Source organism: Saccopteryx leptura, chromosome 10, assembly GCF_036850995.1.
Source record: "Saccopteryx leptura isolate mSacLep1 chromosome 10, mSacLep1_pri_phased_curated, whole genome shotgun sequence".
NCBI classification, from domain to species: Eukaryota; Metazoa; Chordata; class Mammalia; order Chiroptera; family Emballonuridae; genus Saccopteryx; species Saccopteryx leptura.
The window spans coordinates 51,707,447-51,734,962 of record NC_089512.1 but is presented as its reverse complement, the minus strand read 5'-3'; the positions used below and the strand labels follow the sequence as shown (position 1 = coordinate 51,734,962).

Genomic DNA, 27,516 nt, shown 5'->3' with positions numbered 1-27,516 from the left:
TCACAATATTCCTCCACTGACTTGAATCTAAATGGTGAACCCTAGCCTGACCAGGTGGTGGCGCAGTGGATAGAGCATCAGACTGGGATGTGGAGGATCCAGGTTCGAGACCCGGAGGTCACCAGCTTGAGCACGGGCTCATCTGGTTTGAGCAAACTCACCAGCTTGACCCAAGGTCGCTGGCTCAAGCAAGGGGTTACTCCGTCTGCTGTAACCCCACGGTCAAGGCATATATGAGAGAGCAATCAATGAACAACTAAGGTGTCACAACAAAAAACTAATGATTGATGCTTCTCATCTCTCTCCATTCATGTCTGTCTGTCCCTATCTAACCCTCTCTCTGACTCTGTCTCAAATAAATAAATAAATAAATAAATGGTGAACCCTATACTTTGATGGAACATCACTCCAAAAACAATTCCAGAAGAAAATGCACCTACATTCATTGTTAAATTATTGTTGTTCAAAGTCTCTTTCTTATCACTCAGGTCTCAACTTAAATGTCACCTCCTGGTGACATCAGGCCCCCCTGACTACAAGTTTTAACTTAGTGCCTCTCTCTGTCTAATATTTTGCATACTCATTCATTTATTGGTTTGTTTTTTTGTGTGTTTGATTATTATCTGTCTTTTCTCACTAGAACATAAACTCCATGAGAGGAAGTACCAGGCTGTCTTGCTCACTCACTTTACTCTGCACTTACAGTGTTTAGCACATAGCATGTGCTTAAGAAATACTTGAATAAATATCCATTGCATATATAGTTGTCAAATAAAAAAATGAATAAATCAATTCTTTCTAACATAGAAGCTGATAGATAGCTCAGGTCCAAATCAAAATTTTTCATGACCATGACAGCCTACACAGAGGAGCACTTGCTCCATTGCTTTCTGTGGTTCTGATTTCCAATATAAATTCCATTAACATTATCTGAATACTGTTCTATGTACACAATTTAAAATGCTTCAGGGAAAGATATAGGGCAGGAATAAATAAAGAAAACACTCTGCTGATCTCCTCTGTCTCTTCTGGTTTGAAAAACAAACATAATATTTCTCCATATAACCTCCCCCCAGGGGCAGCTTTGATTTGTCATCATCCTGAGTGATAATCTGTCTCACATTTGTCCTAGCTCACAGAGTGAACCAGCCCTCTCTGCCCAGGACAGCCCTCTTGAAGACACAATCACGGCTCCCCATCTCCAGCTGCGAACACGCTTGTCAGTGATAGACCTGCCCATGTCCCCACATGTCCTCCAGGTGGCTGACATTTTCCCTGCATGGGGGCACCCAGGCTGGTAGAGACTGTTTCCCATCTGGCCTCATCAGTCCACATCAGAATAGAACCACCACAGCCAGGATTTTCACTTGTACCCTCCTAGTGGTAATCTTGCGCCACCAGTGGCATGGGAGGTATGCTGGCCATGGTAAGGCAGAAATTATCTGGAGCTCAGAATCTATGACATATTTAGTGTGCCTGGGATTATTTATTTAATTGTGTAAATTAAAGTACCTATTATTGTTTCTGATGATTCAAATAACATAAAGTCATTACAGAGAATAGAGAAATAGAAGAAAACAGGAATCCCCTATAATCCACAACCCAGACATAACCACTATTAACATTTTGAAGTATTTCCTTCCAGTCTTTTTTTTATGCCTGGGCAGTATATGCATATGCATATACTCTAGTTATGATAATATTGAATATACAGTTTTAGTTTCTCCTTATATTTCTTTAACTCAATGTCTTGTAAGCATTCCTCCTTACCATGAAAGATTGTTGGTGTACATGGTTTTAATGGTTATGTAACAATCCATCTTACAGATGAACCCCTAATTTCTTCTGTGTTCTTTGGCGAGTGTGGACTCCCCAGGACAAACTGTGTCTTCATAAGGAAATCCCTTAAAAAGCAGAGGGGCTCACTCACCTCCTCATTCTCTATCTTGAGAGTGGCCAGTCTGGACTGCAGCTGGTGGTACCGCATGAGCAGTTCTGTCTGGACGGGCTGCTGAGCGCTGACCTGGCACACCTGTAGAAACGACAGCCCCCACTGCTGTTGCCCAGCGCTCTCATCGCCTGTGTGCGGTTAGGGCAGGAGGTCTCAGCACTGTCCCTACCAGACGCTGCAGCAACAGGCTGGGGGAGCTTCAGTGATCAGCCAAAGGAAACACAGCTTATAACTGGTAACACCAGACGGGTACCAGGGGCCACCCTCTCGAATTGCAAGGTGTGGCCTCTCTGTCATGCTTCTGCACCAGGGGTAGTCAACCTTTCTATACCTACTGCCCACTTTTGTATCTCTGTTAGTAGTAAAATTTTCTAACCGCCCACCGGTTCCACAGTAATGGTGATTTATAAAGTAGGGAAGTAACTTTACTTTATGAAATTTATAAAGCAGAGTTACAGCAAGTTAAAGCATATAATAATAATTACTTACCAAGTACTTTATGTTGGATTTTCGCTAAGTTTGGCAGAATAAATCTTTATAAAACAACTTACTATAGTTAAATCTATCTTTTTATTTATACTTTGGTTGCTCTGCTACTGCCCACCATGAAAGCTGGAACTCCTACTAGTGGGCGGTAGGGACCAGATTGACTACCGCTGTTCTACACTGTGCACTCTGGAGGGTTTACTAAGAGCTCTGACATAATCTCATCAAGTGAGACTAGTTAGTTAATCTCCAGGCAGGACATTGGAGTAAAAAAGCAGCACCCCAAGAGAAGCCAATGGAAAGAACAATGACTGGAGAACAATCAGCCAGGTGCTCCTATCCCCTGGCAGGAAGGTGCTTCAGACAGGCAACTGTGAGGCGAGCTGCCTCTCACAGACCTTCTTCCCCAGCAGGTTGACTGGGAGAGAGGGAGAGGAGGGACAGGAGAGAAACACTGTGCTCCCAACATACATTCCACCCAGGGCTCTGTCACCACGTGTAAGCCTGGGGTGACTCAGCTGACATCATAAGGGACAGTAGGGCTGTTATTTACTAGTTATTTACCACTAACTAGGCAACCCACACTTCACAGTCACCAGTGGTAACCACGTGGTCAGAATTTTCAGATCCAGATGGCGGGCCAAAAGGGCTGGGCACGAGGGCAGAGGGATGGGGCAGGCACTTCAGGAAGCCCCACAGAGGGCTCTTTTTTACAAGTGAAGAAAGTAGGGAGAACCATCCAGAAGGTCCAGCAAATGCCATCTGCTAAGGAGACCTCCTTGTCCCTTCCTGCCCAGCAGGTTCAGTCCCACCGAGCTCCCACCAGATCCAGAGGCTGGCAGGCTCTGGTGCACTACTGCTGTGGGTTCCCGAACCCCCAGGTGCTCGGGTGGGACATAGCGGGGTGGGGGGGCAGCGGCCTCTGGGAGAAAGTTCTGTGCACATATCCCTGCGGTAGAGAGGATGGAGTGGGGAGGCAGAGATGATGTCTGGTGGCTATGCTCCATCAGTCCCAAGACTAGGACCTGAGCCTTAGACAGAGGAAGGGACAATACAGAAAAGCTCAAGGAACTATTTGCATGAGGGATTTTGTAAAACTTGGGTAACTAGAGTACATCTTTGGGACCTGTGACAAATGCCTTATCCTATTTTTTTCCTGCAGAATTTCGCAAGGCTCTGAGCAGCACACACACTGAAGGGGACTCAGGTGGTGATATGCCTCCTGTATTGCAGGACAGGCAGTGCCCTGGTGAGGATGCTGGCCAGAGTGGCTGTGATGGGCCCAGCCTCTGTGATGCGAGGGAACAATGTATGCAGGTGTGCGGCTCTCTTGGAGTCTTCTAGACCAACTGGGAAGGATTTAAGGAGCACTAAGGTCCTGAAATTCTGGAGGTGGGAATCTTGAGCCAGCTAGGTTAATGTATTAATGGTACACTCCTTGGCTGGGGAAGCTCTTGAACCAAGAACTTGACCCCAGGACTCTGAGATAAACATTCTGCATGTGGAACGGGGCTAATGGTCCTCTCCTGGCAATGTTCTGAGACACCACCTCATTCATAGACTCCTGGGGGAAACCTACCTCATCCCCCATGTGGGGCTGGAACTCAAACTTGAGAGGAGGACAGAAGACCTGGTTGTACATGTCCATGACGGTGTGCTTGTCACTTCGGGAGTCTAAGTTGTCCACCGCGTTCTCGATGACATCCAGCCCCTCATGGCGAGAGGTCTCCAGGTTGTACTCAGCTGAGAGGTAGGTCCGGAAGGTGCGGGCCAGGCTGGCATGAAAGCCCAAATCACAGCACTTGGAGACAGGCACACAACAGAAGGGTGCAGGTAAGGGCTGTGACATTGACGGGCAGGGACCACTAGCATTTCCTAGCCCATCATGCTGACTTATAATGACCTCTCATTCCATAGTGAAAATCTTTCATCCTGGGGGCCCTTCTGCACTCTGGAATCCTACCACACAAATCATGCCAAACCCTTCAGGGGGACCTGGGGGTTACAGTTTGGGTAATAGCAGAACTTCTCTCAGCTTCCCAAATTCACCACATTCTTTCTCATCTCTAGGCCTTCACACGTGCATTCTCTCTGCCTGGCATACCCTTCCTCTCTCCTCCACCTAAACACCTTCCTTCAGGTTTCAGTTTCGAGGTTACTTCCTCCAGGAAGTCTTCCTTGGTGTTCTCCCCACTCAGAGTTTATGTCAGATGTCCCTCCTGTAGAGGTCCATACCTCTCTCTACCTCCCTCACTGTGACACCTGCCATGTGACATCGTGGTTGCCTGTAAATGTGTCAGGGTTGTGCAGGGTAAGCTCCAGGAAGGCAAACCGCTGGCTCTCGTCTGCTGTGGCACCTCAGACCTAGAGCTAATAGCTGCTCAACAAAATTTTGGTAAATAAAGAAAAAAAAAAGAAAGAACTGGAAGGAGTGAAAAGGCAAGTTGTAAGAAAGAGGGGGGTCTGGCCTCAGGCACTGGAAGGCACAGGCAGGGCCCAGCTGATCCCTCTCCTGGGGACGGTGAGAAAGGGTCCCTCCTGCAGCCCTCCTGACTTCCTGTTGGGACACACCAAGGCCAGAGGAAAAGGATCCATCCACCGCTATGGAATCCTTACTGAGCATCTGCTGAACCAGAGCCCCGTCTGTGGGGGAGGGGTCAGACACAAGAAACAGTCCCAGCTCCAACACAGACAGAGGTTCTCCCTGACGACACCGCTCACAATGTTCTCTCCGAGCACGCTGTCCTGACGGCCTGTCTTATGCAGCTGGTACTCGGGAGTCAGTTTTCCTTTTGCTTAAACTGCCTGATTTCTCCAGTGGTAACATCCCCAAGTAGTGTCTGTGTACAGTGGAGCCTTGAACAACTCAGGTTTGAACTGTGTGGTCCACTTATGCACGGATTTCTTCCAGTAACTATGCAGCTGGCCCTCTGAATCCCAGCTTTCACAGCCTCAGATTACACCAACCATAGACTGAAGACAGTATTTTTGACCCAGGGTTGGGAATCCATGTAGGCAGAGGGCCAACTATATGCATTGTTCCCCACCGTTTTACATAAGAGATTTCAGCATCTGCAGAAAATGAGGGACAACTGTAGTTAAGTTTTAAGGCAGTTAAAAGTTATATATGGATTTTTGACTGAAGGGGGAGAGCGGCACCCCTAATCCCCTCATTGTTCAAGGGTCAACTGTAATTCTGTCTCATTCACTATTTTCTTTCATGTGCATGTGTGTATCTGGCAGACTAGACCTGGGGGTGCTGAACACATCTGTACCACCCTGGGAAAGCCCTGGGGTGTGGACTGTGGACAATCACTGCTGTACCCCAAACCCAGCCAAGGGCCTGGCTAGAGGAGGGCACTTGGGGGCACACACTGAATACATGCCCGCCCCACCCAACTGTGCCGGGGCTGCCACAGGCCCACTCACACCCACGAAGTAGAAACTCATCTCCCAGGCCCCACACGCTCACTGCCCTTCCCCTCCACCCTGGAATGTCAGCTAAGGACAGGGCCGGCCCCTCCTCCAGCTGATGACTGGCACCAGCGGCCCGGGGGCGGGGCCCATGCAGTCCCAGACTCCAGGTGCTCACATCGATCAGGTCGGAGACATCGTGGATGTAGTACTTGCTTATAGCTGCGTTGGTGGCAGCCAGGTTCAGCAAGTAGTCGTTCCTGGCCTTGGTGCACTTCAGCTTGTTCTCGGAGTACTTCGCCTGCCTCTGTTGGTTAGAAGGAGAGTAGAGGTGAGAGCTGAGCCCCTGATGGCAGGGATTTGGGACTCTCTTTATGTTACTGCCAGTGAGTCAGTCCGCCACACCCCTCTAGGATACCTGACTCCCCATGCCAGGTGAGTAAGATTTGGGTACACCTGTACTCAGAAAGCTCACCTTACATTGTCCACACGCAGCCAACAGCACTGCTCAATAAGCAGCAGCCTGTTACTGGCCTCTGCCAGAGCTGAGGGACCTCCTGAGGCCCCTGCTCAACAGCCCCAATGGCGGCCCAGACTGTGACGATGGCCTCCGCGACCTCTCGAACCCCTCTTCCTCCATGCTTTCCATCATTGCCAGCCTCCTTTGCTCATCCTTTAAGAGGCCAAGTTCATTCCTGCCTCTAGGCCTTCAGACTAATTGCTCCCCTGCCTGGCAGGCCATTCTTCCAAGTCTCTATGTGGCCTGGTCCTTCATGTCACTCAGGTCCTTACCCAAGGTAACACGGTCAGGTCGGATTTGGACGGCAGCCTTGTCTAAAATGTGTGGCCAGCATCTCCACTCTCCCTCCTTCCACTCTATCCCCTTGCCCTATTCTTTTATTATTACTATTATTTAATCTTTATTATTAAATTTTTAGTGATTGTTTTCATTTTTATTTAATTTCTTAAGACTTTATTTTTTAGAGCAGTTTTAGGTCGACAGCAAAATCAAGAGGAAGGTACAGACATGTCCCATATGCCCCTGCACCCATAAATGCACAACCTCACCCCTTATCAACATCCCCCACCAGAATGGTATATTCATTCATAATTATCACCCAGAGTCTATAGGTCACCTTAGGACTCACTCTTGGCGTTGTCTACTCAATTATCACATCATACAAAGTAGTTTCCTGCCCTAAAAACCTGCTGTGCTCTGCCTTTTCGTCCTTCCCTCCCTCCAACTCCTGACAACTTCTCATTTTTTTATTGTCTCCACAGTTTGGCCTTTTCCAGAATGTCATATAGTCGAAATCATACAGCATGTAGCCTTTCCAAATTGGATTCTTTCACTGAGCCACATGCATTTTAAAGTGCCTCCATATCTTTTCATGCCTTGCTTGCTCATTTCATTTTGGATCCTAAATATTTAGTCAATATTCCATTGTCTGGATATACCACAATCTATTTATCCATTAACCTACTGAAGAGCATTCTGATTGCTCCATTTTTCTTCAAAAGCACTTTTTTTTTTTTTTGTATTTTTCTGAAGCTGGAAATGGGGAGAGATAGTCAGACAGACTCCCGCATGCACCCGACTGGGATCCACCCAGCATGCCCACCAGGGGCGATGCTCTGCCCACCAGGGGGCGATGCTCTGCCCCTCCGGGGCATTGCTCTGCCGCCTGGGGCAGAGGCCAAGGAGCCATCCCCAGCGCCCGGGCCATCTTTGCTCCAATGGAGCCTTGGCTGCGGGAGGGGAAGAGAGAGACAGAGAGGAAGAAGGGGGGGAGGAAGAAGGGGGGGTGGAGAAGCAAATGGGCGCTTCTCCTATGTGCCCTGGCCGGGAATCGAACCCGGGTCCCCTGCACGCCAGGCCGATGCTCTACCACTGAGCCAACCAGCCAGGGCCAAAAGCACTTTTTAAAAAAAAAAATTTTAATTCATTTTAGAGAGGAGAGAGAAAGGGAGCGAGAGAGACAGAGAGGGGGAGAGAGAGAGAGAGAGAAAGAAGGTAAGGAGGAGCTAGAAGCATCAACTCCCATATGTACCTTGAACAGGCAAGCCCAGGGTTTCGAACCAGCGACCTCAGCATTTCCAGGTCAACGCTTTATCCACTGCACCACCACAAGTCAGGCCAAAAGCACTTTTTAACACCAAAAATTATATTTTTTTACTTCTTTGTGTATTTGCTGATTTTCAGTGCCCCTCTTCCGCTAGAAAGTAGGCTCTATGAGGTCAGGGACGTGATCTGCCTTGTTCACCGCTGATCATTAAATGATTTCCACTGGTCAGAGCATATATGAGAAGCAATTAATGGCACAACTAAGTGGAACAATGAGTTGATACCTCTCTCTCTGTCCTCCTCCCAAAATTTGTGGAATTGCCAAAATATTCTCCAAAGTGGCGGAATGATTTTACATTCCCCCCAGTGGTGTACAAGGATTCTACTTTCCCCACATCCTCATCAACATTTGTTGTCATTGTCTGCCTTTTTTTATTTTAGTCATCCTAATGGGTACAAAGTGTGGTCTCATTGTAGTTTTGATTTGCATTTCCATAATGACTAATGATACTGAACATCTTTTTATGTACTTATTGGCCATTCATACATGTTCTTTGGAGAAATGTCTACTCAAATCCTTTGCTCATTTTTTAATTGAGTCTTTGCCTGATTATTGTGGAGCCTATTTTTCTTTGCCTTTGGAAATTACCCTGAAATCTTATTTTATTGCCTCTGGTTACTTTTCCAGCACACCCAAGTCCTATTGGATCTTACTCCCACTCAATCTCCCATGATTTTTAAGAGCTGTGGGGTCATATCACCATAGAATTCATTTCATTGAAGTCCAAATAAACATTTGGTACAATGTTTGGCACATAAAAGGAGACCAGGAAATGTTTGCTGATTCCATGGACTGAACGAATGCAGAGAATTCAACAAGAAATCATAGCCTTTTAAGAAGAAATGAATCTTAGAAGTCACCTAATCTAGGATGACAAAAAAGCAACCCTGTGCACTGTCCCTCTATATTCTGGCCATGGCAGACATTATTAATTGATCAGAGCACTGATTTTATCTAAAGCCTGAAGAGGGCTCATGATCCTCAACACAGAGCTCTAGGCAGCCACTACCAACCCATCAGAGTTGACATGAAAGGGGAGATTTGCCACTACCATTAGATGTTAAAACTGAAGTTAAGAGAGATGTTATACATGTGGTATTTTCAAAACTCAGCCTGACTCCAAAACCAGCACCCTTTCATCATGTCCTACTAAAGCACCTTCCAGCACTGGAACACTGTGATTCTAAGTCACCTGTCTTGTCCTTGGCAATGCAATTCACCAAGTTCCCAGGTACTGGTTGGCAGCCCAGTGCTGTTCCCTTTCGTTGGGACACACTCAGTCCCAACCAGCCCCCAGCCACTTAACTAGCCCCCGGAGTAAGCTCTCGCACCCACTAATGCCTGGTGGCTCCTGCCCATCAGAGAATATGCCCATGGGGCGTGAGTGGCGTCACAGTTCACTCTCTTGTCAGCTGAGGATCTCCCTGCCTGCTGATCCTGGCATGAGGCTAGGCCTGCCTCCTCCATGACACTGACCTCCACGAGAGCAGGTTTGGGCGGCATTATTATTCGACCCTCAAAGCCCCCAGGGTGAGAGGGGGAGGCCAAGGCTGCGAGGGAGAACCCCCCTTCCTGCCCCAGGGCCCTCACTCGCCTTCTCCTTCATCTTCTCAATCTTCTTCACGGAGCTGCGGCGCTGGGGCCGGTCCTCGTGCCGGAGCAGGTTCATGCTCAGCTCTCCCGCCTTGTTGAACTGCTTCTCCTCCTGCTTCTCAGCCTCCTTCAGCTTGCTCTCCGCGCTGATGCTCTCCGCGTGGTACATGTGGTAGGTTTTCATGACCTGGGGACACAGCAGTGTGGGAATCAGCAGGCTGTGAGGCCCAGCCTGGGCAGCTCCAACGCTCCTGGTCCCCGAAGGTCTGCGCTCTGGTCTGCTCGGCCCTCCCTCTTCCCCGGACACACTCTGAGCTCCCGCAGCTCTTCAGTTCTGCCCACGCTGAGGACTGGGAATGACGATCATCCTCGGCAGCAGCTTCATCTTCATCATCATCATCATCATCACCAGCATTAAATCCTTACTAGGTACCGGGAATGAACTAGGAAAGAGAAAATTTTAAAGGGCGGCCACAGCCCCCAGCACTTGGGGTCTCGGAGGTGATACCAGCTCTTCCTCAGCTGCCCTCTCTAGCCTGCCGACCATGATTCTTGTGTCCCAGCCCCGCTCCCAGGTCACTGGGAAAGCCCCTCCCCCAGGACTCATGGAGCTCCCATGGGAACATCCTTCTTACTTACTCACATACAAATTATTTTCTCAACTGTTCCCTTAAGTAAAATTGGCCTACAAATGGCTCTGTCCCCAAAAGGTGTACTACTGGGTAACTGAATACATATTCTATGTTTTCTGAACTAAACTCATTCTTGACTATTGGATGAATTTCTGTAAAACATACTGCACTTTGCTTCTCTGTGTCCATAATAAAAGTTGGATGTTGTTATAACAAGGGAATTTTTGAGTCATCTAGAAATTCTAGATGTCATCTAATTTGACTACCAAATTTTATAACCAGGGTAACTTTGCCCAAAAGGGCAAAGTGGCTTCTCTAAGATCATATAGTATTAGCAGCATAGTCTCCAGACTTTACATCCATGTGGCCAACCCCACAATCGAGATTTAGAGCACTTGCATCACATCATACTTGCTAAATCCTCCTCATGCCCCTCTGCAGTCAGCCCCCCTCCTACCTCAGAGCCAGGCAGCAGTGACGTGCTTTCTATCGCTGCAGACCTTCACACATGTGGAACCACAGAGTGTAAACTCTCTGGGGTCTGCCTGCTCACTCAACATATTTTTTTAAGATTTCCCCATGTTGTTGCATGTACAAGAAGTTCCATTTTTATTGCTGAGTTATATTCCATTGTAATGGCTAAACAATAAACAATTTGTTTATTGATTTATATGTTGAATATTATATGGATTGTTTACAGTTTCGTAAAGCTGCTATGAGTGTTTGCGTGCAATTCTTTGCATGAACGTATGTTTTCATATTTTCTAGGTAAGTACCTAGGAGTAGAGTAGAGAGTCATATAGTGAGTGTATATTTAGCCAAATTAGAAAGTTGGTCTCTGACTTTAAATCCACCATTTTTCTAACATATCATTCTGTTTTCTTAATTTTTTACAAGTTTCTCAGCAATTGAATACTCATGACAGCCTTAGAGATATATCCTGTCTCCTGGTCCCTAGCCAAAAATATGCTTTTCCTTTGTAATATCAAGTTTATGGTCATCCTTCTATGCTAAGAAACACAGGCATGGCTCCTGAGCCTTGCTTCTTCTCTTCTCCTGTTGTTTGGATATTACAGCAGCCAACAGGGCAGAGGCTTCCACCTGGGCATGGGAGGGGCTCCTGCCTAACCAGGACCTTTAAAGTCAGGGAACTTGGAATGAAATACTGGCCAACATTATAACCTTATTCATTCTCTTTTAAAGTCTTGTGAAGTAAGTTTATTAGAATGAGGATTTCTTCTGTGACTCTCACCATTAAATCACTGCATTGATCTGTGGTTCAGGAAGTTCCCTTTGCTAGAGCTCAGGAGTCAATAGGGGCAACATGTATTATAAAGCTTGGTAGGTAAGAACATGGACTCTGGGCCCAAATGTCTAGGCTGGATCCTGATGGTGCCATTTTATAAGCTGTGTGACCTTGGGCAAGTTGTAACCTCTCTGACCTCTCTTTCCTCATCTGTAAGATGAGGATAACAGTACCTGCTTCATAGGTTTGTTGTAAGGGCTTAATGGATTAATTTTTTTAAAGTGCTTAGAACAGTGCCTACCATACAGTTAGGAGCCATGAAGGCATTATCATCCTCCCTGTCTGGTCTGAGGGTTTGAGAACCTTGAACTCACTTGACCTCAGGAAAATGTTCGCAAATTCTTGATAATGTCAACTATGTATTGTGAAAAAATATATTCTACACCATGTTTCTGCCTCTTCTTTCAACCTGAAAACCTCCCCAAAGTTCAAAACAAGAAACAAACAAATAAGTAAATAATGTAATCAACTTTTTGTAGGTCTTGGTAAAAAGAACTGCCTCCCTCCCCACTTTTTTTTTTCTTATTTGCAACTGCCCTAAAACTTCTAGAGATCCCCTCTTTGATGATTTCACGCCTTCCTTATGCCAGTTCCACTCAAGGGTATTTCCAAACCAGAAAGTGTGCTGAATCAATGCGTTTGCGACATCTAGTGGCAGAAAGGAAGGACTGTAGGCTTATAGATAACCAAAGTAGTTGCCTATTTCAACCATCTCCTTTATACCATGGCCCCAGGAACATAATGTGGCTATGAGTTGGGAATGCCTGCTAAACTCTGTCTGCAGGCCCTGCCTTCCCCATCCTCGAAGCTTCGCTCTATACCCTCCACATTCACAGACACCACTGGTTTCCTTGCTTCTCCACCATGTTGCTGGTGACGTTCATTTCTGGACTCCACCCTTTCTGGGTTCAATGATCCCTGCTACATCCATTTTTTCTATTATACTTTAGCTTCTGAAGTCTGCGTAGCTTACCACTAAATCTACCATCTGTGTTGGGTAGTTCAGAGAAAGAAAGCATTTCTGTTTGCAGCTAGGTCTTCCCATCCCATCATTCATGCATGATCCATCTACTCACTTAAGTCAGCATCCCAGCGGGGTGTTCCCCGCATCTCCCATTTTCCTTTGCCCAGTTTTCTACTCTTCTCGAACCACAAGGCACTCTTCCTGCTCTTCAACAAGCAAGACTTCCTCGTGTGGTCTCTGAACTGCATTCTAAAAACCCCATGTTTGTACAACACAGGCCTGATAACACTGTGGTCAATGCTATGTGGCCCCATTGGTAATTCTTGAGCTGAAGAATATCAGTAAAGTGGATCATGTACGATGGTTTATGTCCAAGAGCTGCCACAAAAGAATTTACCTGGGGACCTCTCTGGAATGAACCTAACTATCTACTTATACCCAGAATCCTCTAGATAAATAGATGTCTTTTATTTAATTAACTAAAACATAGGCGTCAGCATGAAAGGTCTTTAGTTCAATAGCCTAGAGCAGTCTTCAAATTGCCAGTCCAGAATATGTTGACTAATAGTTGAACTTATCTACATATTATTGTACTTCAGAGTTTGCAAACCCCTCTTTTTATTATCTCCAAGGAGCATTTGAGTTCATCCATATCCCAATTCTGGGAAGCAATGTGATAACAGTAGCAACAATGACAATAGCAGATAACATTTATAGAGTACTTACTACCTGCCAGGACTTTACATATAGTAATTCATTTATTTCTCACCAAAAAGAAGGAGGAGGAGGAGGAGGAGGAGGAGGAGGAGGAGGAGAAGGAGGAGGAGAAAGAGGAAGAAGAGGAAGAAGAAGAGGAGGAAGAGGAGGAGGAAGAAGAAGATGACCCCGTGAGGTGGACACCACATGATCCCTGCTTTATAGATGAGAAAACCACAAAATAAGAATGAAAGGAGCTTCTACCCCACAGGGACCCAGGAGACCTGGCTTTGAGACTCAATACTCCCACCACTTGTTGGGTGACCATGGCAGAGGCTTGCCCTCTCTGTGCTGCCTGGTGAAGAGCAGCAGATGGGAGTTAGATAGAAAGGTGCTCCATAAATTGCTACTGCAAAGTGACCGGCTGACAGCAGTGTTGGGCTGGGAAGGAGCAGAGGTGGATGCAGGAGTTTAGCTGAGGTCCAATCTTTAACATGGGATCGCTAAAGGGCCCCTCAGAGGCACCCACCTGGCTTCATGTCAAATGTAGGTTCCCTTTCCAGCCCTCCAGACCCTATCAGAAAAGCACCTCAGAACAAGCCTAGCACTGGTTGAGCAGCACTGCATAGGAACATGGAAGTTGAGACCACTGTTCTTGGTCCCAGATTAGTTACAAAGGTGCTTGGAAGGTCCTCCAGAAATCTTAGTGTATTAACCCATCACCAAAGGAAACTAAAGCCCAGAAAAAACAAGTGTATTGTCCGAAGTCCCACAGTAAGTCAGAGAGCCAGGCCTTCTTAGCTATAGGAATTGTCTTTTCTGGTAATCACACTTCCTTCTGCTGTGTGTGTACACTTTGCATTTTACATCTTCCCAAATCCTCAGATCAAGAAAATAGGAAAGTATTATCTGCATAGTCCTTCAAATGCTCATTCAAATGCAAAGAAAGACAAAGGCAATCTGGAAGCTGACAATATCAATAAAGGGACACACTGGAGAAGGATAAGAATCAGTTGTTATAAAAAGGTTTTCAACAATGCAGTCCATGTGCACTTCCTCTAACCCAGGGCCATTCCTGGGCCATCTAAAAGTTGGGTGTGGGTGAGACTCTGCATGCCAAAGACATCCTTGGAGGAAAAGAGAAGTCCTGAAATTTTAGTCTGACCACCCACACTCTGTGTGGCCTATGTTCTCCCTGGAACTTATCATTGTTACCTTATTTATTCATTTTGCATGTTTATAAACAGTCTCATCCCAACTAGTTCAAGTTCATAAGGGTCAGAGCCTCTTTTATGATCATATTTCCTGTATTAAAGCAGAGATTGGTACCCAGCAAGTATCAATATATGTTTGCATGAATAAATGAATAATAGATGGCTGGATGAATGGGTGGGGGTGGATAGGTGGACAAATAGAAAGGTGGATGGATAGTAGGTGGGTGGGTGGGTGGATGGGTGGATAGATGGATGGGTGGATGGATGGATGGATGGATGGATGGGTGGGTGGGTGGACAGATGGAAAGAAGGAAGGTGGAAAGGAGAGAGAGGAAGGTGGAAAGGAAAGAGAAGAAGGAAGGAAGAAAAGTGAGGGAGGGGATAGAAAAACATGAAGGAGGTATTCTTCTATTGCCTTTGATCTACTGAGCATTTTAGAGGTGCTGATTGCTGCAGAAGAGTGAGAGCACTGGGGTGCCAATAGCTCCCGCCTCCCCAGGTCATTTGCCGACTGCACATTGATTCTTCAGTAGTTAGCCAGAAATTCACTTGAATTCAAGCATGTGGAGCTGCCTGCTGTGGACCCAGTGCTGCAAAAGGCACAGCAGCAGGCTGTGAGCATTTCAAGAGTTGGTCTTTGAAGTGTCTTGTATATCCCTGATGTTTTTAGGGTGCTTATTGAAGCAGATTAAGGAGGGAGGGATGTTTGAATAAATAAAAAAAAACTGGTTTTTCCCACAAGGAGTTTAGAATCTGGGTAGGGAGACAAGAGTAAAGCATGTGAAAGGATAAATCAGCAGCCCAAAAGAGGGCACAGTATGTACTGAAAAGGCAACTGGGAGAGGGGGCGTCCAGCCCGTGAGCCCATGAGGGCGCGCCGTGCTCCCCACAGTGTGTTCAGAGCCCGCAGCAGTGCTGGCACAGAGCCAGCAGTCACTACATATTCACTGAGGAAGAAATGAGGGGAAGAGTGGGTGCATGCATGACAGGTTAATTAAGTGTTCAGAAAGGGATGGCTCCGGGTGAGCTTCTGTGATCAAGGGTGAGTTTTGAGTCTGGTACCATTGAATAGGTAGGAATTCAAGAAGCAGAGAGGAAGAGAAAGGAGGTGAAGGAGAGGCAACGTAGAATCCTGGCAGACTAAACTGATTACAGATAAATCTGGGTTTGAAGTCACGCTGCACCACCTATCTAGTAAATTCCTGTGCCAGCCCCAGTGTGCTGAGCCCCTATTCACCTGCCTTCATGGATTCTAACACTCACCCAAGTCCAGTTTGATTTTCCCTCCAAGCAGATAGCAAGCTCAGTTCTTGGCCAAACTGTGATGTTCTGACATTATTTCTTAGAGATGGCAAAGCATGCTCTCACCCCTCTGATCCTCAGGACAGTGCTCCATTTTGCAGATGAGAATACTGAGCCCACACAAGCTGCGTGCCTGCCTAAGCTCCCACAGTCAGCAAGGAGCGGGCCTCTATTTCAGTCTGTCCTACCTGAGTCCGAATCCACACTCCTTCCTTGGAAGCTTTTGTGCCCATGCTCCCCCGCCCTGACTTGGTGTCTTCTGCTTTGGTAGCTAACACATTCCCACAGCAGGACCTTTAACAAAGTGAACATGCCCAGGGCCCCACCCAGGACGTACAGAATGAGAAGCGGGGGTTGCGAATCATCACATCCCACCATAATGACCCACTGTCAGCGGGACACAGACACAGCAAAAATGCCCAAGGTCCTCCCAGACATCCAGTTAGCCTCCCTCCAGCTCTGAGCACTGAAGACAGGGGGGCCGATCTCAATGGCAGCAGAGGCTGAGCAGGACTTACCGTGTAGAGCTCGTTGGTGACTTTCAGGAGCTCCTCGTGCATCTGCAGGCCAATCTCCTTGCTCTGGAATATGAAAGAGAAAATGTCAGAGGGGGAGAAGGTGGCTGGTGGCATTACATTTCCTTGTGAATACAGTAAGGGTGGGTATGCTTGGGGTGGGGTGAGAAGGGTTGCAGAAATCAACAACAACCTCAATGGTTTCAACTTGAATTCCTCAACTTGTGTCCATGAAACAAAGCCTTCCCTGGCCAGGTAAATGGGGAAACCCTACTTGGTGATTCACAGAGATATCACCATATTACAGATTCTGAGAAACCTGGCAGCCAATCAACCTGTTCATCTTTCTTTAATTCAGTGTGTGCTACGTTTATGTGACCAGAATACGTGCCTTTAGTTCCATACTCACTAACATCTCATGAGAATGGCATTCCACAGAACACAGTTTGAGGAATAATGATCTAGCATCACAGCTCATAAGGAGCGCAGGGAACAGAGAGCCCTCTGGATCCTGGCAGAAGATTCGAGGTTCTCACCTCTGATATGTCACCAGCTGGCCACGTGGCCTTGGAGACCTAGTTACGACATCTATAAAATAAACTTAAACTGAAGAAACACTTCCCCAAACAGGCTCTGGGCTGCCACACTAAAACAAGGGGCAGGAACTTCGGTGACCAAATACATTTGGGAAAATCTAGTTAAACAAAGTGAGACAGGTTTTCTTACTGCAGAACTTCTCAGGGGCTTTTACACCCTCGCGTGCATGGACTGTCTGAGGGAGGTTTCGTGTGCAGTTTAGTTTGACCTCAATCCTTTTTCTGCAAGGTGACTTATATGGTCAGTATATTTAGGGACACAGTTCAGAAACAAGGAACACGCTATCTCCAGGTTCCAGCCAGCCTGAAGCATCTATTATTATTATCATCGCTATCACGATTGTAAAAACTCTCCCCGTTTGCCCGGACTGTCTTGTGAGGTTTCTGTGCTGAAAGGGAGTCCTGGTCTCCGTTCCCTGACAGCTGAGTCATCCTCTCTCCCTTCCAGCTTCCTCAGCCTCAAGCATGGCCAGCAGCTGACAGGCAGAGACCAGCTCTCCTGCACGGATGCCCCGCGCAGCTCAGCAGTCACTGGAGTCCGCTGTAGCTGAAAAGGCTCAGAACCAGAATCCTTCTCCTCGCCCCAGCCTTTCTCTCGACTTCTGGGCCTGGAATTGCCAAGAATCACTTGTCTGAAGGCAGTCCTTGCACACCAGACCTCTTCACAGCCAGCAACCGCTCTGGGGCAATTGCAGAGATGTGCTTAGACCTCGCTCCAGCTCTGGTGACTGAAGGAAAGGGACCCAATCCAAACACACAGCAGAGTCTCAGCAGCACGCTCGGTGCAGAGCTCACAGGGAACCTTCAGTTCCACTCCATGCATCCACACAGGTGTTCAGTCTTCCCAACCAGCTGTCTCCATTTCCTTCTATTCTCCCCGATTCTCAGTCCAGGCCTCAGTTTCTCCGGTGTTTGCCCCACTGCTGACTCTGGACTCTCTGACACTCACAGTGGCCACTGACACGCTCAGTCTCACCAACATCTCTGACACTCAAGACCCTGTTACTTCTCTATTTATTTCTGTGATCTCACTTTTTTGAAGGTACTAAATGCACATGGTTAAACAAACCCTAACAACCAGTAAGGTAAAAGGAAGGGCAAGCCCCCCAGATTCCCGACCCTCGCCCAGAATCAGCTGTTATTCAAAGTTTCTTCTGCTACCTCCCAGAAACAGTCTACAGCTATACAAGCATGTGTTTGGATAAGCATATATTCTTTCTTAAACACAAATGGGAATATTCTGTGCACATATTTGCATCTTGCTTTTTCCATCTAACAATATATCAGAGAGACTTTTCCTTCACAGCCCACGTAGCTCTACAGCCTTCTTTGCTGACAGCTGCTCAGGGCTCCATATACCAGGTGGATCGTAATTAATTAACCAGCTACATAGTGATGGGCATTTAGGTTGCCTCCAGTCTCCTAATATTTCAAACAATGATGCAATGAACATCCTTGCACTCTGTCTCTGTGCACAGGGGCAGAGACCCCTGTCAGATAAATACCTAGACTCTGCTGCTGTCGGCCCCTGCGCCGGCCGGCACCCCATGCACTACCAACTTCAGCTCCCACTTCTTGGAGCTGAGCAGCCATGGTCTTCTCTCCTGGGCTCTGTCCTGCATGACCTTGAGCCCAAGCTCAGAGCCTGTATCTTCAGCTGTTGCAAAAACAGTAGTACAGTCTGGATATCTCCTCATCACATCAAACTCAAATTATCCAAATGCAAACTCCTGAACTTTCTTCCCTCTCCTTGAGTTTGGCCAATGGGATAGTATCTTCCCAGGCATGGCAACTGGAAAATTTGGAGTTATTCATGACACTTTAAAAAAATAATCCCTCCTCCTCAATCCAATCTGTCACTGCCTTCTGACTGCCCAATCTCTGTTCTCAGTAGCAGGTGATGCTGGTTCCCTCCCCAACATCCTTTCCTGTCTTTCCTGCTCCCTAATAGAGCCCGAATGTGGCCCTGCGTTCAACCCTCCCCACTGAGTTTTTCCAGGGCACTGAACCCATCCCAACTTGAGAGGATGGATCCTGGTGTGTTGTTAACCCAGGGGCATGCGACTTAACTGGATGGAAGAGAGGAACTTAGATGGTTTAGAGAGGTTTTAGCTTTTCTAGTGAGTGCCAGCAAAACAAACAAACAAACAAACAAACAAACAAAACACCAAAAACCCACGGAGCCCAGCAGCTACCACAGACATCTTAGGACCATGATAGAAAGCAGCCTTGGTGGCAGGACAAACGGATCCTGCCCCCTTGACCACTTTCTGAGAAACTGGTGGAGCTGAGCCAAAGCCTGCCTCCCGGTAAACTTCCACTTCTGTGGCTTTACTGGTTAAGCCATGTTAAGCTGGGGTTGTCGCTTGCAGCCAAAAGCATCCTAAAGATTTCCCACCACCAGTTCAAGAACAAGCATGTCATCATCGCAGTAGCCAGATCACTGAAGTTGCCCCTTAACAAAGTGCCTGACTCTTTTCCCCGATTCCCCATGTTCGTGCCAGTGTAATTTCCTAGAAATGTATTTCACTGTGTTCCTCCAAAGCCACCTCGATGCCTGCAGGACCAAGATCCAGCTCTCCAGCTGAACTTTCAAGGCTCTAGGCAACTTGCGCTGGTCTGCTTGGAGTAGGGAGAGCTGTACTTCAGAGCCACAGGCATGGAAACTGGCTATAGGGCTTTAAGCCATTTACCTCTCAGTACCTCAAGCCTCCCGTCTGTAAAATAACACCTATTACTGTCCTTCTTTGCACTTACAAAGGGAAGTAAAATTATCTTGCTTGCTTGCTTATTTATTCATTTGTCATTTGTTTCCCCCACTTGAATGTAAAATCCATGAGAGGAAAAGGCTTGCTCTCGGGTGGTAGACACTCAGCTCCCCCAGTTGCTAGGAGGGCTGGCAGCAGATAAACCCCAGTCAAGAGCATCCTTCAGGAATAGCCTCAGAGAACAAGGTGACATACCGTCCAAAGACTGACACCTACTCCAAAGATGGCTTTGAGTAGGGCACAGAAGCCTGCCTCTCCTGTCTCACCCGGACAGCACTGAAGTGGCCTACATCTGTGGAACTCCCTGCAGGGCTGCCTGCATCATGGCTCAACTTCACCATGCTCCCTTCTCCCCTCCCAAGGTGAGGATCCCAAGAACACTCACTAATTACTCTGCTAGATGCTAAATTCAGGTGTCAGAGTCAGCTTCCCAGGGTCCCCAATCTGCAATTCTCCCTTCCCTTCTCCTGCCTGCAATGCCACAGAGCCTGTCACATAATGGGTGCTCATTTGTTGAACAAACCTATGAACGGGTGCAGTGACAATTCCTCTAAGCCTTAGTTTTCTTATCTGTAAAAGTGGGATGATGTCATGGGTGTCATCGTGTCCTTATGAGGATGATAAGAGAGAACGCATCTGGCAGCACCTGGCATCAATGAAGTACAGGCTGAATCGACACCCACTGATGCCAGGAACAAGGCTAGGAAGTTGCCCAGAAATGGAAAAGCAATTTGAATTTTTAATGAAGTTGTCCCTTAAGAGTCTCCCAGTTTGGCAGGATCAAGAAAAGAACCAAATAACTCTAAGGTAGGAGGTGAAAAAGGCTGAAAGAGTGAAAGATGAGGTGATGTGGGACCAAGCGAGGATACAGGGACTACCACTGAAGCCACCTCACCTTGCGCGAATGGATGGAGACGGAATTCTAGGAAGGGGCACAGCCTGAGCAAATGCACGGAGGCTGAGGATAGGGGAAAACTTGGTTTGTAAAGAGAGCCACCGAGGAGCGAAGATAAGCTTGAAATGGGGGCTGGGCCAGCTCACACAGGCTTATGGTGTACGGGTTTCATTCAGAGTGGAACTGGCGGCCTCTGACGGTTTTTGAGCAGGAGGAGTATGATGATCAGAGCTGCGCTGCTTCAGGGAGAGAGAGCCGGGTGGGCTAGAGGGGGAGGAGCTGGGGGTCTGGTTCTTGCGTTTCCCCAGCAGCACCATAAGTCACCAGATGGGGTCTGCCTGGGTGTCTGCTCCTCCCTCTCAGCACCAAGCACAGGGCTGGCCACAGAGTGAGTGCTCAGCAAATACTTACTAAACTGCACAGGACTCAAAGGAATTTTATTTTTTTATGGTTGGGGTTGGTTGGAAGGGAAATATTCTCAACTGCAGTTCCAGAAACTACTGAATGAGGAACCCAAACCAAACATTCCACTAGGAACAGGAGGCCAAAACCCTGATAATCTCAAGCAGACCATCACACCCAGCCCTTAGGGACCCAAGTGGCAATGTATTCATACTCTCTGTCCGCATTTCTCACATGACTTTCATGCCTGCAGAGGTCGGAGGTGGCAGGCTGCTTCCTTCATGCACAGGAAGTGTGTGGACTGTGGAAAATGATTACCTTGGACCAAGGAGGGCTCAGCCATGGCAACCGTGGCTTTCTGGGGCTGAAAGGGTACAACACTGCCTGTCTGACCCAATAAGTCTGTAAAATCAGGAGGCAGGTGGCCTCGGCCCTGCTTCTTTCTTCTGCTGACAGTTAATGCTAGTTGAACTCCCATAAGGGTCAGCTAACTCTCTGATTTGGGAGGAGGAGGTGAGGCTGGGGGACTGTGCGGTGCTGGGCATTGTAAGGTGTTTAGCAGCATTCCTGACCTCTAGCTACTAGATGCCAGTAGCATTCCCTACTCTCACCCCAAGTTGTGACAATAAAAATGATCTCCAGACATGGCCAAATGTCCCCCGGGAAACAAAATCGCCCTGAATGAGACCACTGCCCTATTCCAAGGCCGCCAAGTGGCGGGCGGCTTCTTTGGCCTGCAGACGTGTTTTATTTGGCTATTCAGTGTTTTCAGACAACCTAATTCTTTTCCCAGCTTTTAAAAATCAGGAAATTCCCCTTATGTGTCCAGATTTGCAGCTTCTCCTGAAAAACGAGAAGATCCAGCAATACTGGGCCCCACTTCGAGCATGGGGGCCCTCTTAGATGGGCTTTGGGCGCTCCAGGTGGCCACAGTGCCCAGCATCTCCCTCCATTCGTCCACGTGACTCATCTGGCTTATGGGGGCATTTAAGTTTATGACCCAGAAACCAGTGGGGTCTCACAGGAGGTGGCCACCCGAATCCCCTGAAACTCATCAAGGACAGCTACTGCAGACCTGCCAAATCGGAACCTGTGAGAGTACCGTCATATCCCCACTTTGAGAGCCACTGAAGAGCCCGTTTCCTGAGACCAAACTTTCTGGTTCCCCCATGGCCAGGACAGCTCAGCCTGCATAGAATCCCAACGCCCCGGCACCCACCCTCCTGCCCACACTGTCTCCTCTTGTATCTCTGTGGCCAACTCCTCACCCAGCTCTGACTCAATTTGCACCAGCATTTACTGAACCCCACTAGATACTTGCTTCAACCCGTCTCCAAAGACAAAGCTGAATGAGATGCACCCCCAGCGCTACCAATTGCGGTTTGCGTTTATGGAACACTTTTCATTTGCTGAATACTCTCCAAAGCCACTTCCATATATTATCTAATTTAAACCTTTAAGGTATGTCATAATATCTGCTCACATGACAGATGATCGCCAGAGGCTCAGAAAGGTTGAGCCAACTAGCCCCAGATTGCACAGGAAAGAAATGGAAGAGCCAGGATTCAGCTTTTAGTTGGCCTGACCACAAAGCTGGCACTTGTAGTGACTTTCTGTGGTCTGCTTCCTTGGGGTCTAGCAGGATATGGAGGCACACAGATGAAAAGAAGCTCTTGACATGCATAATAGATATGAATTCAAGCCACAAGGAATGTACAAACAAAGGCATGCCCTCTGGACACTGCCTGCCTGTCCAATTCACTCTCTTAACACTTGTGCAGAAATCTGCATTCTTGTCCCTTGCCCCCACCTGTAGGCATGTCTAGTTGTCCTTGGCTTGGTTCTTCTTAACCTACCTGCCCTGTTAGGAATAAATCAGTTATAATGGCCATCTCTGACTTCTCCCTTCCTCCTCTGTTAACGGGCCATGAGATATAATGGGATGTCCTGCTTGCCTGGTCACATAAGACTGTCCATCAGGCAGGGGATCCATTGTGACCAGAGTGCTCTGACTCCTATGTCTAGTGATTGGTGAGAGAGACAAATGTATACTAGGCTGAGCCAATAAAAATCTTCCCTGGGAGCTTCTAACAACCACATTCTCAGATCATTTCTCCTCTGGAGTCACTAAACTAGGATGTCAGGGGTTTTAGACTGCCCATCAGGAGAATCAGGGCCTTGACAGCAGCATTAGAGTTGCCTAGAGAAGTTTTACCTCTGCATTTTTCCAGCTTACAGGATCCAGTGAATTTTCTTTTTTTCTTGATGTAAAAGAATACTGACGTAATATGTGCTTATATCAGTGTAAAAATACCAAAATGATATGGAGTGAGACAGCCTTCTGAAAGCCCTCCACCAAGCACCAGCTTTCACACAGTCCCTGCCAAAGGATCAAGTTCCGACGAGTTAGAGGGGGCACAGCTCCTTAAAGGCTGGACTCTGGCTTCCCCGAGAGCAGATCATGAAGACATGCACACAGAAAGAGCTCTCTAAGTGCCGGTGCACAGACCCCCACACAGTCATGTCAAGATGGGACTAGCTGACTAGGTATTTTTTAACAAAATTATTTCTGAGTTAAATAAATTTTCTTCACCATAAAAATATTGCTGGGGTTTGCTTGATTTATTTTTCTAAACAGGGTCAATCATGCTTTTAAGAGAAAACTCTCAAAACAATTACTGTAGATGCTAGGGCTTTATAAGCTATATATGAAAAAATATTTTTTTTTCTGCAAGAGAGAGAGACAGGAAGGGAGAGAGATGAGAAGCATCAACTCGTACTTTAGTCATTCATTGATTGCTTTCTCATACGTGCCTTGACTGGGGGCTCTAGCCAATCCAGTGATCCCTTGCTCAAGCCAGTGACCTTGGGCTCAAGCCAGTGACCTTGGGCTTCAAGCCAGTGACCTTTGGCTCAAGCCAGCAACCACGGAATCATGTTGATGATCCCATGCTCAAGTCAACAACCTTGGGCTCAAGCTGGTGAGCCTGCACTCAAACCAGAGGAACCTGTGCTCAAGCTGATGACCTTGGGGTTTCAAACCTGGGACCTTAGCATCCCAGGTTGGCACTCTATCCACGGATCCACCATCAGTCAGGCTGAAAATTTTATTATTAAAGGGTATGTCTCTGTCTCCCTCAAATGAACTCAAAAGTGGGTCATTCCCATGGCTAAAGTCACTCTTTACATCTAGAAAATGATGTCATCTTAAAATGTTGTGTTTTAATGACAAGACTCCCCTTTCACTTCTCCAAAGAAGACTGTTTGAAACAATCATTTAGAAAATATATATTAATGCAGGAAATAAGGTGGAGACTTCCTCAACCCCATTACCCTGCCAGGCTCCAGGCCTCTCTCCCATCCCACAGGCCCTGTTGCAGCAAGGCCTGTCTCTCTCCCTCACTCTTTACTGGACTAGATAGTCTCATGTAGGGTTACCTTTGGTAACATTCCATGGTTTTCCCAGGTCTGGGGTTTCAAGCAAACAATGGGAAGCAAATAAACCAACAAAACTAAATAAAAACAAAAACTTCTGTCTTTTATAGTTCTAAATCCCACTGCTTTTCCACACTCCGGCTTGTTTTCTCATTAAATAACAAAACTTGAGACCCACAGATGTTCCCCATTTAAGTATCTGGTATATGTAAGCACTGGCCATCTCCCAAAGCGATTGTGTTTTTATTTCCAAAGCAAAGGCTTTAAAGGAGTGTCTCAGAGCAACGGGGTTTCTCTGGTCTGTTCTGGAAGGTCAGCTTATCCCTGAACATGGCAGCTTGGACAGTTAACTGGCTGACTCTTTCTCCTGGCTGTGTCCTAGCTTGTTAATAACTGGGCTGCCTGCACTCTGTCATGTCACCACTCCTTGCCTCCCAACATCATCCTTAGCCTACACTTTGCTCCACCTTCCTCTGGATCCCTCTCCCCCCACCTTCTTCCTACTTCTGCTCCTGGATACCTCCCTTCTTTTCCTCCCCTTCCCAAACTAAATTATGTCGCCTGTTGCTGCAGCTCCAAATGCTGTCATCTACATGTTGTTTTTGCAAGAAGCTGGAATGCAGACTTGAGCCTTGAACTCTTCCCCCATTGCCAGGGCCAGGATACCGGGCTACAAGGAAACAGGAAGGTCCTGGAACCACTCATCATAGGTTCTTGGCAGTGGTGGGCCCCCCTGGAGCCCAGCAATGAACTGAGGCAATAAGCCTGGTATTGTGCCTGCCACCCTCTTCTCCCTGTAATTCCTCCCAGCATCTCTCTGGGATTCTGTTTGCACTGAAAGCCCTCATTTTCAGAAATGCTTAAAATAACAGGTCTGAGGAAGTCCAAAGATACCTTGGGTGACTATGAACAAGTGATCGGCTGTGGCCAGGCTAGGTGTTTCTGGATCTCTACTAATAATACTAAATATTATTAAAATTTAATAATAATTCTTGATACTATTACTAATACTTACACAATGATAATTTTACAGACAATACCTAATGTAAGCCTACTAGCAGCCCCTACATGGTAGGCATTATCATTAACCTCACTTTAAAGATCAGGACACCGGCCCTGGCCGGTTGGCTCAGCGGTAGAGCGTCGGCCTGGCGTGCGGGGGACCCGGGTTTGATTCCCAGCCAGGGCACATAGGAGAAGCGCCCATTTGCTTCTCCACCCCCCCCTCCTTCCTCTCTGTCTCTCTCTTCCCCTCCCACAGCCAAGGCTCCATTGGAGCAAAGATGGCCCGGGCGCTGGGGATGACTCCTTGGCCTCTGCCCCAGGCGCTGGAGTGGCTCTGGTCGCGGCAGAGCGACGCCCCGGAGGGGCAGAGCATCGCTCCCTGGTGGGCAGAGCGTCGCCCCTGGTGGGCGTGCTGGATAGATCCCAGTCGGGCACATGCGGGAGTCTGTCTGACTGTCTCTCCCCATTTCCAGCTTCAGAAAAATACAAAAAAAAAAAAAAAAAAAGATCAGGACACCAGGGCTCAGGGAGGGTGAGTAATGTGCCCAAGACCACAGAGCTAGTAAATGAGATTCTCTCAACCTTTGCAATTCCTTTGCCTTCACTGGGAGAGCTAGCACTCTACATGCCTTTAAATTTTCCCCCCCAAACATTCCAAGATAATTATAAAACATGGATACTCCCCTCTGCCTTGGCATAAAAAGCATACTGATATTTACAAGGTTCTGCTTTAGATCATTGTAAATATCAAATAACATACAGCGCTTAGTGCCATTTTGCAGAATCTCCTGTTATCTGTGACCCAATTCAGGCCCCTCCTCCTGACCTCCAGGATAAGGCAGAAGTAGAGCTGGCATGGACTGCTGGACTGATCTCTGCAGAAGCAGAACATACAGGAGCAATCTTTTTTTTTTCTTTTCTTTTTCTTTCTTTTTTTTTTAGTGAGAGGAAGGGAGACAGAGACAGACTCCCACATGTGCTCTGATTGGGATCCACCTGGCAAGCCCATTAGGGGGCGATGCTCTGCCCATCTGGGGCCCTTGTTCCATTGCAACCAGAGCCATTTTAGCACCTGAGGCGGAGGCCATGGAGCCATCCTCAGCACCTGGTCTAATTCGTTCTAATTGAGCCTTGGCTGTAGGAGGGGAGGAGAAAAGAGAGAAAGAGGGAGAGAGAGAGAGAGAGAAGAGGGGAAAGGGTAGAGAAGCAGATGGGCACTTCTCCTGTGCCCTGACTGGGAAATGAACCTGGGACATCCACACGCCAGGCAATGCTCTACCTGGCTCTACCTGAGTCAACCAGGCAGGGCCAAGAGTAAATCTTGTTTGACTATGTCACTCATGTCAGTCTCCATTTTGGATGTTTTGTTTGTTTGTTTTTGCCATGAATCTCTTACAGATAAGGAGTGAAAGACTTAGGAGGTAGGTGAGAGTCTGTCTTCCAGAATATAACAAAGCTGTCTTTCTGAAAAATCAATATATATGAAAACCTGAGGCCACTCAGTTTTGAGCTGTTTTCTCCCTCTCTACATGATCTTCAAGGTGACTATGGATGCTGTCTGGTTTATTTGTCGGATTAGAGCACTATTGATCACATTGCTGAATCACTGACCAGAGACATCTCTTTAAACCCCTTGTCATTTTATAATCCGATCTTCAATTTCATTGACACTGTTTGTGAATAGGATGTAATGAGGATTGCAATGGCATTTCAAAAATGTCTATAGCCATGTATTCACCCATCTATTTACCAACTTTTCACCCACTTACCCATCCATCCATCCACTCACCCACCCACCCATGAACCTATCCACCCACTCACCTAACCACCATTCATCTACCCCTTCCTTCCATCCTTTATATTCCCACATCAACCTTCCTTATCCAGGCTCCTACCTTCTTCCACCACTAGTCTGTATATCAGTGTATATGTATTAATAATAATATATAACTACTCTCTGAATCCAGCATCTCTTTTCAAAGCCATCAAATACACCAAATTCAATTAATCATCCTCAAACTTGGCTCTGATTGTGTCATTCCCTATTCAATAACCTGTAATTGTTCTCCAATGTCTAGAAAATAAAGCCCAGATTCTCATCTGACACCCAAGGGCCTCCTTGATCTGTCTTCACTCCCCCCACCCTTAATTTCAGTTCTCCAGTATCTAAATATCTAAATACTAAACATGCAGAAGAGTTGAGGGAATAATAACAA

The 27,516-nt window shown here is 47.1% G+C and overlaps 1 protein-coding gene across 5 annotated transcripts in view; it reads right to left on the bottom strand.

Moving 5' to 3' along the window:
• Window positions 1-27,516, bottom strand: part of SRGAP3 (SLIT-ROBO Rho GTPase activating protein 3) — a 259,881-nt gene that overhangs the window by 64,848 nt on the left and 167,517 nt on the right. For all 5 annotated transcript variants that reach the window (XR_010747260.1, XM_066352028.1, XM_066352029.1 and 2 more), the window contains exons 4-8: window positions 16,203-16,265; window positions 9,572-9,757; window positions 6,030-6,158; window positions 4,017-4,238; window positions 1,931-2,032 (exon numbers count right to left, since the gene is read on the bottom strand). Coding sequence is in view for 4 of the 5 variants with exons in the window: in XM_066352028.1 (XP_066208125.1) it covers window positions 1,931-2,032; window positions 4,017-4,238; window positions 6,030-6,158; window positions 9,572-9,757; window positions 16,203-16,265 (702 nt within the window). In the remaining variant the exon portion in view is untranslated. The remainder of the gene's footprint in view (window positions 1-1,930; window positions 2,033-4,016; window positions 4,239-6,029; window positions 6,159-9,571; window positions 9,758-16,202; window positions 16,266-27,516) is intronic.